This window comes from Centruroides sculpturatus, unplaced genomic scaffold (assembly GCF_000671375.1).
Source record: "Centruroides sculpturatus isolate CEXI.00-Female unplaced genomic scaffold, Cexi_2.0 scaffold205, whole genome shotgun sequence".
Taxonomy (NCBI): Eukaryota; Metazoa; Arthropoda; class Arachnida; order Scorpiones; family Buthidae; genus Centruroides; species Centruroides sculpturatus.
This window is the reverse complement of record NW_019384391.1, coordinates 467,819-485,113: the sequence shown is the minus strand read 5'-3', so window position 1 is coordinate 485,113 and position 17,295 is coordinate 467,819. Positions and strand designations below refer to the sequence as shown.

Below are 17,295 nucleotides of genomic sequence, written 5' to 3'. Positions count from 1 at the left end.
CCAGCCAATTAGTGAGGTGCATACCTATATGTTCAGTGGTTTTATATCTCATAGTCCTATCTGGGGAATGACAGCCCTATCATTTTATTTTAAGTAACTTTATATTTTTTTCTACTTTTATCTATTAAAGAAAAAAAGAAAGAAATTCCAAATAAATTCTAAACCATCTCGCAGAAAAAATCAAATACATATTTTAATGAGTACAAAAATCAACTTAATTATTGAAAGATTTACAGAATTCTGTTCTGTTTCCACTACAGACATTGAGAAAATATAATGAAATATATTTTCATTATATCTGAAGTGGAACAATGTTTGGTACAATGCAGCATGCTATTTAAATCATTGGAGTTGATCTGTATAAATATGTGGGGACAGGCCAATGACAATAATTGAGAACAATTTCTCATTGCTGAATTTTGAGTAGATATACAAAATAAGATGTTTTTTTGTTGTGTACAGTTTGTTTCTACTTTTATCTTTTATAGTATGATATAAAATGAAAATACATTGGGAGGGGAAAAACAATTTGCTGGTAGAAAAATACTGGGAATATGCCCCCTGTGTCCCATATGAATTGACACCCATGATTTAAATAGATATCACTATTACATAAAATACAGTTTGGAAATTAATGATTTTTACAAAATTAATATAGTTTTAAAACTATGATAATTAATCCTTTTCATTATTATTTCACATAAATTGTATACAGGAATCCTCCAGTAATGCATACCTTGTTAGGTGAACTGATGCTTTATCCTCTGGCTGGTCTTATGAGACTTTCTTAAGGTACAGTACCTGTTAATGTGAAATCCCCAGTAAATCAAAGTGTAAAGTGGAAATTGCGACCCTAACATTATATTAATCCTAATAACACAAAGAGAAGAGAATGACAAAAACCATCCAAAAAATTCTTCAGCTTTTTAAATCTCCAAAACAGTGTTTCACTGCCAAGCCTCTTAATGCCTATATTGTCATTCTATGACAAAATAATTGCTAAAATCACTTTAATTTTCTTTTTTAAAACCCTTTCTTTATTGAACATGTAGAGAAAGAAATGGAACATCCTAGTTTGCATAAAGAATATTACAGTGGCTTTGAATTCAGTAACATCCCAAGTGATAATGAAGTGTTTTTGTAAAAGGGGCCTTGTCAAAGCAGAAGAAAAAAGTGCTGCCAAAGAGAAAAAGAGTATAGAAAATACTGAAGAAGTGTTCCAAAAATGGGAAGAACTCTGTTCTAGCGAAAACATGATTGAACAATTCTCCAGTTATGTTCACATCAATAAGTTTGTTGTGACAAGTGATGAAAAAAGTAATGATACTGTTGTAGAAGAAGAGGCCAGTGGAGGCTGCAATGAACTTGGGAAAGAACATTCCAATAAAGGAGAACTGCAACTGTTGCCATGGCTCTCACCTTTCACACTCCCAAGCCATGGCAGTAGTTGCAATGCTCAATGCCATTTTTTTCTGTTAAGAATATAGATTATAATCTCGCTAAGTCATTTGATTCCATTTATAATTATATTAATGGTAGTTATAAAAGTGGAAAGAAACTATCATTGACTATCATTGATAATTTCTTTAGAAAATTGTAGGCCTAACAGAATCAGAATACTGGGTGTGAAACGTTAGATAGTACAATAATTTCTGGTGCTAAAAGGCTAATAATGAACTTGTTACCATTAATTCTAATTTTATTGTTGTTGGTAATGGATGGTATGGAAACAAATCCTGGCCCTCTGCAACATTCACCAGTCAAGATAAGTCAAACCAACATGCAAAAAAAGGGGCATGGAATCAGAATACTGTAATGCAGTTTTGATTATTGACTTGGACTGTAATCAAATTAATTTATTCTCAGATATTAAACAGAAAAACCAATCAGAAAAAGCACTCTTAATTTTTCTTATTTTGAATACTGTAATATGTGTTTATTTTAATTTTATGTTTCATATTTAATAATACAATAGAAAAGGAAAAGAATTTTAAATATTATACCCCTTTAATGAAAACCCCATTAGTGTGATGTTTCTTGTTTCCCTTCCAATTTGCATTAATGGAGGATTCCTGTATTTCATTTCATCCATATTAACACATACAGTTTTCCTGAATTTTTCACAATACATTTTACTGAAATTATAACATATTTAAAAGTTTTCTCTATGAGCAAAGTTTGATTCTTTATACATAAAACTATTTTCATTATTAATTGATTATGAAATAAAACACACAATCATTCTGAAACCTATTTATTAATGTAAAAAAATTTAATATTTTTCCATATGTTCCACCATTGCAACCAGCTGACATCAAATGAAATAGTGCCAAGTGATATCATTTAATATGAATTGTTTTGAATAGATATTTTCAGATTGTAAAATGACAACTTAAACATTTAACATCAATTTTATTCATTTAAGCATTTAACATTAGTGAATATCATTTGAATGTCAAGTATTCATTCGTCATTACATAGCTAAAATATCTATTCAAAACAATTTATATTAAATGATTTCAATTGACAATACTTTAAATAATGATTATTGGTATAATTTAACACTCGTTGACATCATTTCAATTATCTTAATTCAGATGATTTCAATTTAAATGATTCTAACTGGATTATTTCAAATGATATCAATTAATAATTTTACTAGCGTTTAATTCATTTTATCTGTATGAAGTACCAGCACAATAAGGCTATAAGGGTAGCTTTGCTATTTTAATTCTAATTTATTATATATATAAAATCATTATATAATTCTACTTTATATACATGGTCTCCATATACATAAACATCTATCCAGGGGCAAAAGAGATCTTTCCAGCATTGAATGAGTGTATGCACGTGATATATGCTTGTTCCAGTGCTAAAATAATTAAAGAGAATCAATTTAAGACAATTTAACAAAATGCATAAAATTATCTCTAACTGTAAAGATAAAGACAACATTGCAGAAATTGATACAAAAGAAGGAGCTTTATTTTGTTAGAGGACATGTTAACCACTTCCTTCAGCAGCAATACGAAAATGCAGATGGTTGAGTGTGGCATTATGGATGACACATAGCATTCTTGATGTCACCATTTCACAGGCCTCTTGTATGAATCTCTTCAGTTTTCCAACATCATGTGATACTAGTGGATATGCACGATACAGCAGTTTTTAGGTGACTGCACAAGAAAAAATCCAGAAGATTATCTGGAGAATATGGTGGCTGTGAAACAGGACCATACTGTCCTACCCAGAAATTGCCAAATTACTCTGTAAGCTACTAACATATGAATGTCCAAGAATGAGCTAGCACACAATTGTGTTGGTACCAAACCTGCTGTAGTTGTACATTGGCAAGTCATTAAGCCATTTGTCCATCATTATGTTTAGAATGTTCAGATATCAGTCATTATTTTGGATGTCATCAATGAATATAGTACATGTCTGTTATAGACAATAGATTATGCTAACTGACTGTGTGTGACTACAAACTTATTTTATAAAATGAAATAATTTATAATTTTATGATAATCTGTTTAATATAAACAAATTCATAAAGAAAGAGAGAATTATATTATATACAGCTTTTTAAATGCTAAAGTACAAATTTTAAAAATTAATTTAAGTTCTTATAACATTTAACTATAAAATATATAATTATTTAATACATATTATATCATATTTAAAGATTAATTCTATTTTTAACAAATAAAATGGCAAAGCCATTCTTGGGATAAGACTATGTCTCAGAGAGTGCAAGCAATGCACATGCAAATCTTGCACTTGCACTTATTTGTAGAAACAGTCTCAGAATTTCATATTTTCTTTTGACCTGGTTCTCGGTCCCCTGATTACCTACAAGTCTGGTTTATTTTATGTGCACATGATTTGGGCACCAAATACTCTATACCAAATTGCAACTCCTGACATGTACTCCTTCATACCTCTAAGGTATGAAGGAGTACATGTCAGGAGTTCTACATACTTCTAAGGTGTGCAGCCGTTGACAGCAGCACGATTTTAGACAAGACATAGTCTTGTCAAAAATATAAAAAATAAAAGTAATATTGAGAAATAGTATCCAAAAGTATTGTCAGTTTCATTATTAATTGAAATAAATAACAATTTTAGTAAAATCAAACTTACTGTTTTATTATTGGCTAAAAAAAATAATAAACTGTCTCTAACATCATCTTTTATTGAATAATTAATACGTATATGATTTGTTGTTGCAGGTTCTATATCAGGTTGAAAAGATCTGACACAAATTCCAGATTTATCGGTTGTAAGAGATATCCGTATCTATATTAAAAAATAACAATAATATTAAGAATAATAAACAATAATAAAACTTTAAAAATGAAGTTAAAAATCTATGTAAATCATTATTATATGTTTTATGCTTGTTCAAAACCAACTTCAATTTTATATGAAATGTTTGAAAATGGAACGTACATTCTGACTGTTTTACAATCAAACAATAGTTTTAATTAAATTTAATATATAAATATGTAATTAATCATAAATGTCATTTAAAATGTATCAGTAAAATATTCATAAGATACAATAATAATTTTTTAGAAGTTAGTTTTATAGTACATAATAAAACATTTTTAAAAACTATTATATCTCATCTTCAAATCCAAACTTGATAACATTAAAATTGAGTATAAACCAGCTTTTTTATTCAATTTTAATGTCATTATTAAGTTTGGAACTAAAAGTGAGCTGTAATAGCTTCTAAAATGTTTTATCATGTAATAAACGGGCTCCTTAAAACTTATTAGAATTGTTCTTATGGATGATATAAAAATGAAGTTGCCTATCAACAGAAAACATCAATTATACTTCAAAGTATAAATTAGAAACAAAATACAATTTTTAGTTTATTTATAACTGTGATAATTGAGGTATAATTAATAACTGAATATGTATTTTAGATAATATTTATTAACTAAATCCTTTTAAGTTAAATTTAACATTCATAATATATATTTCATTTTCAAACATACATAGAATGTTTGAAAATAAAGTTGAAGTTGGCCTATTAAACAGGTTAAAATAGATTATTACTCCAGTCTGCCATTGCATGCTTTGGTGTCTTCCTAGAAACTGATGCTATCTGACAAATGTTATTTTATAATTTTTCAAATTTTTTTCATAAACATAAATATTTTATACTAATTTAAATATTTTCAAAATTGATTTTATTTCTTTTATATTTAAATGAAAAGCAAGTAGAACTGATTGATATATTTTCTCCCTTGAATCTCTCAAAAGCACAAACTGATCAACTCCACTTTCTGTAAATCAATCAATCTTAGTACTGAAGCACATGATTAATGCTTAACTTTACAGAAACCAAATGACTGACATCCACAATTCTGTTTACTGTATTGTCACAAAATGAAATTAGTTTTTTAAAATTTAACTTGAAATATACAAACAATGTTTATAACATCAACAATTTTCTCCACTTTTTATTTGTCAAAGTTCATTAGTTTGGCTTATGAGAGACTTATCTACGAGTAAGAAAATGTCAGCATTTGTTTTCCAGTGCACATATACTAAACAATATAATGAAATAATAAACTTCTTGATAATAGGATATGAAAGTATGTAAAAACTTGGCATCATGATAGTGATGACTCAAAAAATAAAGACTGCTTGCTTAATAACACCAAAGATTATTTATTTTGGCTCACCTAGGTCCATCTTAAATGTACACAATGAAAAAGAATATTTGCAAGATAGGATATATTTTTAAAAGTTTATTAATTTTTAAAAATATTTAAAATTTTCAGTTGAATTTTAGATGTCAAAAATGCATTCTAATTCGTAAATATTCATTTTCTACTCCTGATGCAATTTCAAAATAAATTTTTTGTCCTTAAGCAAGAAGTTTTTTTTTTGTTGTCACTATAGTAGAATACATAATGTTTTCTCTAATTTAATAATTTTCTATCTCAAAATAATGTCATTATAAAATACAGAAAAAATTAAAAATTTGAAAAAGTATATAATAGACATAGCTATATTTGAGAATCTATGTTTGTATTGAAAACATAGATACTCAAATATACTAGAGACTCACTTTAACAGATCTTGATTTAATTAAATAATATATTATTGATTAAATCAGTCCAACTATCAAACTGTAATCAAGACTCACTTGATTACAAAGTTTGATAGTTGGAACTTTCAATATATTCTGATAGTAATATCACAATATATTTTTAAATAACAACATATTTAAATATTACTAGCAGTTTCATTTTTAATATTAAAAATAGTATATTATTAATTAGAAAAAAAATATATATATAATATATGATTATTCTAATTAAAATAAATACATAAATATATACAGTAAATGGAAACATCCATAAACCACATAGCCCAGTTAAAGGGAGTAAAGAATAAATTAGTGGCTATCATGAGTCACTACAATGGGGGAGGGAGTCCGATATGTAACCTAACCTTTTATAAAAAGTTCAATACAGCCTATTATCTGTTGAAAGTACATTATAGATATGACATCATGCATGTGGAGAATCACAGTATAAGGAAAACTATTAGAAGAAACAATATTGAGCAGAAGAGACAACAAATCACAAATATCAATTGAGAACAAATGAAGTAGCAATAGTATGAGTCTTTGAAATTGTACAATTATAATTATTTAATTTAACTCATTATTTTAAAATATTAACATAAAATTATATATAATATAGTTACAAAATACAAAATATAAATTCTATGGTTTTATATATAGCATGAGCAGTATGACACAAATTCTAAATGAACTGGCAATACTTCAATAGGAAAAAATCATTTGGGGGTTAAAAAAACATTAGCCACTGAAATTCAAACTATTACAATTGTTATTTGTAATTGACCTACTGTATCTTTGTTTTATTGTGTTTTTGTTGGTTTAAGGGGAGTTGCAAAAAACCTTTTGTTATTCTCCCATATGGTTTTTAAATTTAAAAACAATAAATGAAAGTATTTGAGGGTCTGGCTTCATTAGACTATATGGTTTTAGTGATAGGGGTCAATTGTTTGGGTACAAAGAGTCACCGGATGAGAGAGGGGATCAAAATTTGCAAAATACTGATCTATATGGTTTGTAGATGTTCCCTATAGGATAAAATTAAATAATCCAATTTCTATTGTTTTTAATTTAATATTTTAGAACAATCATAATAGTTAAATTAATATTTATCTTTAATAAAAAATTATAATAAATGTAAATATTAACACTTGATGCTTTTTGCCGAGCAAGCAAAATATTATCCTTTAATGCTTTCAACTTAGAAGAAACTTCTTCATGCTTATATCTTAATCTTTTGAATAAAGTTTCAGATGAATGTTGCTTTCTACTTGCTTTTTCTAAGTTTTCTTGACTCTGGTCAACTAAATAAACCAAAAAATATATTCACTTGATTAATTTTTTAAAATTCAAATAAACTTTAAAATTACAGTTGACTCACTTTGAAAAGTTAAGTTCTTCATTCCTAATAAAGTGCTACTTTCTAATCTCTTTATTTTATCATAAATTTCAGGATACTTTGATGTAATATTATTTACTTTTTGTTTAGTTTTATGAATGCTTTCACTGACTGCAGTCTGTATAATCATAGTTGATTTTACTACATTTTCAATTCCTTAAAAAATTTGTAATAATTAATTTAATTTTTAAAAATATTTAAAATTTTCAGTTGAATTTTAGNATATAATATGTAATTATTTAATTATAAAAAATAAGAGATTAATCATAAAATTATAACTGCTGTAATTAATCTACAAATCAAAAATATTTATGATATTATAAATTAATAAATCAATCTTAAATCAATTTTATTAAGAAGGATTTAGATATTCATTCTAATTATTATTTAATTTTCTCGAACTTTTAATTTTAATTTAAACATAAATGCATCTACATGTTAGCAAATATATATCACATATCTAAATCTAAATAAACAAATTAATCTAAACACAGAGTTGGAAAAATTTGGCATTTTGTCAAGGGTACAGTGGATCAGTGGCACATCTAGAGGGACCCAAGGGGCCCAGGAATGTAAAGGAAAAACACCACTAGTAAATTTTCCAGAAGTCTTTTTCTAATTAAAATTCATTTTTTTAATTTATATTTTATGGTATGTTCTATGGTATTTCTATATTATTTATGAATTTGGTTCACATAAGGTGGAAATTATATTGAATTCACATTAAATTTTTTTTTACCTATTCAACTTGGCTCCCCAAGATTAAATCTTGAATGAACACACCACTACAGTGAATATTGAATATATGTAGAATAGGCAAAGATTTTGGATATAATATGTAGATATTGTAGAGTCATCAATGTCAATACAAAACTGATTAACATGATAAAATAAATACATTTTATGAGAAGAAAAATAGTTTATTGTAATTTTGAATGCAACATATGATAGATAAATGATATAGTTTGTTATTGATATAAGAAATGAAAAAGTAGAAAGGAAATGGTTGTTCTCAAATCTCAAAGAACAGAAACCAAACTAATAAATTAATACATAATTTAATCACTTAATTGGGACAACTTTTCACTTAATTGAGACAGTAGCAGAAAAGGAATTTAGCAATTTTTGATATATTTTAGGGGCCTTCCGAAACTATGTAGACACTAAGTACACTAATGTCATGCAGGCCTAACAGTTGACAGAGACAAAGCAATTTTGTCTTTTGCTCAGGCAGTTCAGTTTTTCCAGAGGGGGTCAGCATAGTGGGACGTATCACACGGGGATCTCGTCTGAGGTGGTCCTGAATTCGAGCTACTGACACTGCTCTGAACTGGATGGGACAATCCCCTTAAAAGTGACAGGACAAAGATCCCCGGACAATTTTTTGAGGTCTCTCGACTAGAGTTCCTTGGAAGGTATTGTGTGCATAATTACATCTAGATTACAACAACAGTCATCTGATCATTCAGACCAGCATCCGGAGCTGGCAGATTCTATGGACGCTCCTGTTCAAATGGCCCATCTCCAATTAAAGGAAACTATGCTCAAAGGAAGATCGTAGGGTGATTTTTAGACAAACCCTTTAACTTCTCCCTTTTTAGTTAGAACATGTTCTAACTAAAAAAGGAAAATGGAAAAATCATTTAATCAGGAACGAATCAAACAATTAACCCTTGTGTCATCACTGCTAATACTGTATTTCGCAACACTAGTGTGATGCAAATCAGTTATCTATTGTTGTGAGTCTGGCAAATTTAATTACAAATATTTTCTGTAGTTTGGTTTAATAAATCATTAAAATAGATACCTAATTATTATTTTTTACCTACTTATTTATTTACCTACACATTACATATTTTATTTTAGAATTTATTATTAGTTCGTTTAATTGGGACAGCAGTTAATTGGGCCAAAATGGATTAGTCCCAATGTGTTTCAATTAAGTGGAATCCACTGTACTAAAAATCAGTTGCATCAAAAAGCATTAATTTTCCATAAACATAATAATTGTAGGTTTATGTGCTACCTTGAGTCACGTGATCAAAATTGCACTAAATAAGCTACATAAAATCAGCAATAGAAATAAAAAACCAGCAGAAAAAAGTAATAGAGCTAACGTTTTGCCTGTGTTAAAAGGACATCCTCAGGCTAAATGACCTCACAGCTGTTAAAACAATGAGGAAATGCTGTACAAGTATCAAGATCTACTGAGAGGAGGATGCCTTCAAGGAGGACTTTTACAGATAAGTCATCCCTATTTAGGTGTTAATAACATGGAAACCTGGAAAATTCCACATGGCCAATCCATTGGCAAAGCACAAACCCATGACCAATTACCAGCTTCAGTGGTTTTATCCACTAGGCCACTGGTGGACACATGAAAACTTCTAAAAAACAAACATGAGGAATCATTTACAAGTTTCCAGAATTAATAATTCTAAAATAAATATTAAATTGATTAGCAGATTAAAAATNCATTTGAATGTCAAGTATTCATTCGTCATTACATAGCTAAAATATCTATTCAAAACAATTTATATTAAATGATTTCAATTGACAATACTTTAAATAATGATTATTGGTATAATTTAACACTCGTTGACATCATTTCAATTATCTTAATTCAGATGATTTCAATTTAAATGATTCTAACTGGATTATTTCAAATGATATCAATTAATAATTTTACTAGCGTTTAATTCATTTTATCTGTATGAAGTACCAGCACAATAAGGCTATAAGGGTAGCTTTGCTATTTTAATTCTAATTTATTATATATATAAAATAAGTAAAGCTTAAAAATATTGTAATGATCCATAATTATGTGTTATTGCAGAATTCAAATACATAAAGAAACATTTAAAAAAAGAAGTGTATGCCCATTTGTTAACTTATACAATCACATGAACCTGAAACAAGCAAAAGCTGTAGATGCAGTTGGTGATTCAACAGGGAAAACTGAGCAACAACAGAATGAGAACTAAATGAAGCTGCTTGTATATCTACCATTTTATAAAATTTGACATGTATTTCTCTGTGCATTTGTTTTACTTAAAATGATTACCATATAAATATAATGCAGTCAAGTTTTACATTATCTTATTTTACATGATTCTGAAATAAAATACTTTTATAATACAAGTCTTGATAATATGTTTTATAATGGATGTAAAAATTAAAATTAAAATACATTCATGTAAGGTATTAAAAAATTGATAAGGTAATTCAAGAAGTTAAAAGTCAAAACAAATTACAATTATAGATTATATGCATTTTTTTACTTTATAAATAACTTTCAGATAAGTTTATTTAAGAAATGATTTTTTATACAGGGCATATAAACTTTTGTTCCAAATTTCATTCAATTTTATCTGTATAAAATAATATAAAGATTGTTATATTGCTGATTACTTATGTCTTCTCAGAACTGCATCATCCAATTTTAATGTATTTTTTGGGTATAATTAGTTTTAATTTGCCCAAATCCTTGTTTACATAAATATCCCAGAAATGACATCATCACTTAAATCACAAATGTATTGTACAATGTATATATTCTTTTACATCTATAATTTAGAATAATGTTTATTTTTGACAAAAAAAAAGAATGTTTAAAGTAAAAAATTATTCACTTCATTATATAAAAACTTACATTTATTTAAAATACAATGGAACCTCGGTATACAACCTTAATCCATTCCTGATGTTTGGACATATACTGAATAGGACATATACCAAACCAACTTGTCCCATAAGAAGTAATGTAAAAATGATTAATCCGTTCTCAAGTAAAAAAAAATGGCTGGCTTTAAACACCTCGCTTTCCTGGCTAGTTCCTGCTTGATTTTTCATGAGATCAGCATGTATCTTTTTAGCTTTCTCACAATAATTGCTACTGATACACTGTCTCAAGCACACTGTTTTTCAGTTATCCCCTTTCGCAACATTAGCAGATTTAATAATGTCCTTATTTTTCACAATTGTTCATATTGTCCTTGGAATACGATATGCAACAGTTAAAATCTCAAACACACATGCCACCTTCATATTTCTCAACAATCTCTTTTTTTCAGTTCCATTGTGATTCTAGTCATTTTTTTTAGTTTTCTGTTGCTTTTTATTTGCCTTTTTGCAATTCATAATAAATAAAAATAATAAAATTTTACTTACAAATTAAAATCAGAAGAAATTTAACAAAGTTATAAACCAGACATGGGCAAATGCGGCTCTTTTTGAGTTACATGCGGCTCTTGCTGAAAGTGTTAATTTCTGCTTTTTATTATTATTTTTACAATTTTATTTCCACAATTTTGTGAAAATATGTTTATTAAAAAAATTCAATATTTGTTTTATATTATATTTATATTATATAATAAAATCGCAGTACAGAACTGCAGTACAGAATAAAAAAATAGAGAATTGCTGCTCCCATGCATTTTGCAAAACCTATATTTCGGGCTCCCACTGAACTCTTGCTTGCCCACCTGTTATAAACTGTGGCGCTGCAAATGTCTAGTCTGGTATAGTATACCAGTAGTGCTACTTGTTCATAGATGGTGCGTATAATTGAATTAAGTCGTATACTGAACAAAAGTCGTATACCGAGCAAAATTTGTTTTGTCCAAACAGGACGTATTCTGAATTGGACGTATTCTAAAGCAGACATATACCGAGGTACCACTGTAGTTGAAAATAATTACTTATTCATAAATAAGCATTAATGGAACAATAAAGTTATGTTTCAATTATAACAAAGTTATAATCTTGTAATAAGTTATATCATCACTAGATTATATAAGAACATATAAAAATCACTTTTGTTTTAACTGTATTAAATTAACTGTTTTATTGGAATTATATTTGAAAAAAAATAGCAAATGATACAATTAGAAGACTACAACTATCTTGGTGACCTTTGCTTCTGATCAGGATATTGATATCTTTTTTTGATAGGGCTCATCTTATACACTGTGCATTGACTCCTTCTCATCTAAAATATCTGGAAACACAGTATTTGAAATCTATATAGCAATTTGTAAAGGGACCACAATTAACAGTAGAGATGACTCAATTGTTATATGTGTTTGAAGTTTGAAGTTGTCTAGTTTAATTTAGTGTCTCTTTGTTAATATTACATTTTTATTAATTTTAACCACCTTTTGTTATATGTTTATGCATTTATGTAACTTACTTTTTATTTATATTCATTTTATATGTATTTTTATTTTAACTATTTTTATGTATTTATTTTTAATTTTATGTTAAATATTAACCTATTTGTATATTCAACCCTTGCACATGTGATATGTAATATGATTCGAATCATTCAATCATTTGTATTTTTAAAACTGACTTTTGTTCTATCATAAGAACTGATGATGATCTTTAAATTAAATTGAAAATATTAGTTCAGTTATTAATTAAATTTGGTTTTTTTTACTGGATTAAGTCTATTTTGAATTAATTATGGTAGTATATCCAATTCTTTTAAAACTTACCTTTCAGATAATTTATGTAAAATTCTGCATCATTTAAAATGTTGTTATTTTCTTCCATGACATCATTTAATTTTTTTGACAATGAGTATTTTGAGTTAGGATCAACCTTTAAAAAATTAAACTTCAAATATATTTTAAAAATTAAATTAAGTATAAAAAAATAAAAAGTTTTTAAGATTATTTTAAATATAATAAATGTATAATGTAATTATTAAATCCATTTTTAACAAGAACAGTTCTATTTTTTTCTTTTTCACAAAATACCAAAAATTACAGATAATAAATCTTTGAAAAACTGATTTCACTTTCCAAAAAGCCTAAATAAATTCAAAACATGTCAAAGATTCATTAACTTGATGCCTAAAACTAAAATATCAAAAATGAAAAATCAGTAACTAATACCTGCTGGATGATGAATTTAAAATAGTGATCTTTGAAACTTGGATGGCAAAATGTGGGAATTTCCTCAAAGATCAACTTGCTTAACCATTACTATTATTTTATCTTCAATAATTTGGCTTTATAACTTACATCAGATTAATTAATAAACCTTTCCAATATTTTTAATTTATAGTATAAAGTTACTAAATTTTTTTAGAGATAACAAAGAAAATGATTTGAATGTTTTGAATATTATTATTAAATAAATCATATAAATCAAATTCATCAATAATTGTCAAACTGAATCAGCTCTGCAAGCACAATATTAAGTAATTTTTCAAAAATGAAAGATTTTTGATTTATCATCCAATAATTGTCTTTTTTTTTTTTTTTTTTTTTAATCTTTGGTCATCTGGCTAAGTAATTTACTAAAAATTAAATTTTAAACCTATTTTCTCAAAATAAAATCTATATTGTTAAAAGTTGATGGAATCTTCAATATATCAAAATTCCAAATTAAAAACATTTGAAGCATTTAATATAAAATATCTCCAAAACATTTTGCATATTAAACTTTTACTTAACATAAATCAGGGGCGTCAACAAGTTGATCGCGATTGACTGGTCGATTGGTGTATCACGTTTGGTCAATTGCAGAAAATATGAACCAGTTAAAATGCAAAACATGGAGTAATTTTGTTAGGAGAATTAAATCCACATTTTTCATGGTATTGTTTAATTTATGTTTAGTATATTTATAAAATGGAGATAATCTGGAATCCTAATTGCTGTGCAATAAATAAATATAACTATGTATTGCAGCATAATTTTATTAGGGTAAATTATTAAGCTATTATAGAACTGAGATGTGAAGTAGATCATTGGCGGTTTTGACTCATGACAGTCGATCACATCCCACTCTAAGTTGGTCAGGCCTGACATTGATAAATAATACTGGCATAAAACAATTATAAAAATAAGCAACATGCAATTTGCATTGCAACCAGATCATTTTTTTTATAATCATTTTATAGTATTGCAGTGAATTTTATTTGTATTACAATTAATCTTATTTAATAAGTAAATATCAATATTACTTAAGATTAATTGTTAAATTTAAAAAATTAACTTGATGACTTTCATTTTGTATAATGCTTAATAGAAAAATTAGCTTTTCATTTTTTTTCTATTTATCCAAATATAAAGAATTCATAAAATTACTGTATACTTTATGCTTAAAATATGTCACAAAATTTTCATAAAGTCAAAGCTATGGGAAAAAAATATCTGAAATTTGATTAAAAAGTTTGAATATTTTACATAAGAAAATCCATTAAAAAATAAAACAATATTTTAACAATGGAAATTAATGAAATCAAGATAATTTTAAATACAATAATGTATTAAGACTATACCATTGAATACGTTAGAGATTTAGTAAACTTCTAAAATATATGTACTTACTTTTGAATAAGCTTCTTTAGCAATTAATGAAGCATTTTTTACAGTTAAATAAGCTTGATCAATAAACTCCACAATATCTTTAAATACTGTTGATGCTTTCAATGCAAATTTTGCAGATTCAAGGTTACAAAGTCTAAATTTAAAAACTTATATATATGTTGAAAATAAACGTATGTACAGTTACAATTAAAGTTCACATATAAGAATTACAAACATTAGATATTAACAAAGTTCAAGGTAATCATCCACTGCAACAGGTCCGTCGGAAAAGCNGTTTTTATTTATTTATTTATATTTAAATATTAATTAATTCATAAATTAAAATTTAATATAAATTAAGAATAATTTATCTTAAATATTGTATTTTATAGTGTAAATATTGTCAGCCATTTATAACTGAATTATTTTTAAAGTTTGAAATAAATTATATTACATATAAAAAGTAGAACATCGATTACAGAAAAAACTTTTATAACATTTAAAAGATGCATTATATTACAAATGTATGTGTCACCTATTAGACTAACAAATTTTAAAACAATATCTGTACATGCTTTCTACTACTATCTAAAACTATAAGTTTTTTCTAGAAAGGGAAAAAAATAAGCTCAATAAAGTTAAATAAATTCGTTTTGACTACAAAAATAAGTCCTAAAATGAGAGATACATGTGCTCAATAATGAGGGAAAGGTAATTTCTTATCTCATGTAATAAAAAGTTCTATAAATTCTATTTTTACACAGATAATGTGATAGACAAAAATTTCTATTTTGACTCATTAGTTTTATCCTGTTTTAAATTTTATATTAAAAAGTGTTTTGTTATTTATTAAATAGCTTCATTTGTTTTGTTATACAATGCACATGACTTTCTCACTCAATTATTGACTCAATTAAAACGTTCTCACTAATTTACCAATATTAAAAAAAATGGTTTTTATGGTTTTATTAAATACTAATATATTGCAAACATTTGTTTATTGACAAAAATCACAAACTCACTTAAGAATAATTATTATTATTATTATTACATTACCAATGAAATAGCTTACCCAACTAATATCTGTGATTCATTTTGAAGTTTCAATGCATGTTCTTGACAAGGAAGGACATACTTAATATGATATTCAGGATTAAGTCGAGCCAGAATATTATATTGATAATCCAATAATTGAGTCCATGACATCATTTAATTTTTTTGACAATGAGTNTGAAGTTTCAATGCATGTTCTTGACAAGGAAGGACATACTTAATATGATATTCAGGATTAAGTCGAGCCAGAATATTATATTGATAATCCAATAATTGAGTGTAGTTTTTAAAATCAAATGTGTAAGTGGAAAGACTCTAAAAATAATCAAGAATTAATTATTATTATTTAATATTTTATACATAAAATAAATACTTTGCTCCATATAAAAAAATATGACTGACAGAATATCAAATTTCTTTTCGATATCATCAAAAACTTTAAATATTGTTTTGTACAAACAAGATTTCCTTAACATAAAATTACTTTAAATCTTATTTTTAGTTAGTGTTAATTTATTGAATATTTTTCTTGTATCTATTAATTATATTACTCTACAGTTAAATAAAATAAAGTACAATGAAGTAAAGAAATAACTCCATAATTATAAATTTTACATAAAAAAAAACAAATTTTTTTAAAAAGAAATCTATATTTTTAAATAATAAGAATTCTTTCTTTAATAAATGTCTACTTTTCAAAAGATGGAATTTGTTTCAGAAGCTAAAAGCTTCTGAAACAAATTCCATCTTTTGAAAAAACAGTTTCAGAATTAAATTAGAATTACTCATTTTCTATATGATGAAAAATAGTAAAACATAACATATAAAATTCAAAAAATAATGAAAAAATAAATTATTTAAATATTTGAAATGATTAATTAATAAATTTGAAACTATTGTAAATAAGTATAGAAATAAGCCAAAATATTTCTAAGTTGGTTAGAATTTAAACAAACCAACTATGATTTAGTTAATTGTATATTTTATACAATATCTTACCTCAAAACTACTATTGGTAACAATTATGCTGTTTTTAGTTTCTTTTAGATTTAATTCAGCTTTCTCTAATGTCTTATTTACATACAGTATATTATTTTTAATCATATTCACATTATTCTGCAAAGAAAATGTTAAATTTTTATTTAAAAAAATTAGATAAAATGTCGATGTATAATTATATAAATATATTTCTAAAATATATGATAATTTTGTACAGCACTTATATAAAAATCTTATGCAACTTTTTCTATGTGGAGGACCTGTAAAAACATTGGTAACTATAACCTACTTCTTACTTTTTATTCATTAATGATCAATAATTATGATGCAATCTTTATATTTAAATTTGCATCACTCAATAATATTTTAACAAATAATATTACAAAAAAGTGTATATTGAAGAATTCTGA

At 26.0% G+C, this 17,295-nt stretch overlaps 1 protein-coding gene across 1 annotated transcript in view; it reads right to left on the bottom strand.

Moving 5' to 3' along the window:
- LOC111618236 (laminin subunit alpha-1-like) overlaps nt 1-17,295 on the bottom strand; it is a 270,556-nt gene that overhangs the window by 63,454 nt on the left and 189,807 nt on the right. The window contains exons 41-49 of the mRNA XM_023359721.1: nt 16,886-17,002; nt 16,104-16,201; nt 15,906-16,034; nt 14,855-14,987; nt 13,017-13,115; nt 7,791-7,803; nt 7,494-7,667; nt 7,262-7,416; nt 4,147-4,302 (exon numbers count right to left, since the gene is read on the bottom strand). Of these exons, the coding sequence (XP_023215489.1) occupies nt 4,147-4,302; nt 7,262-7,416; nt 7,494-7,667; nt 7,791-7,803; nt 13,017-13,115; nt 14,855-14,987; nt 15,906-16,034; nt 16,104-16,201; nt 16,886-17,002 (1,074 nt within the window). The remainder of the gene's footprint in view (nt 1-4,146; nt 4,303-7,261; nt 7,417-7,493; nt 7,668-7,790; nt 7,804-13,016; nt 13,116-14,854; nt 14,988-15,905; nt 16,035-16,103; nt 16,202-16,885; nt 17,003-17,295) is intronic.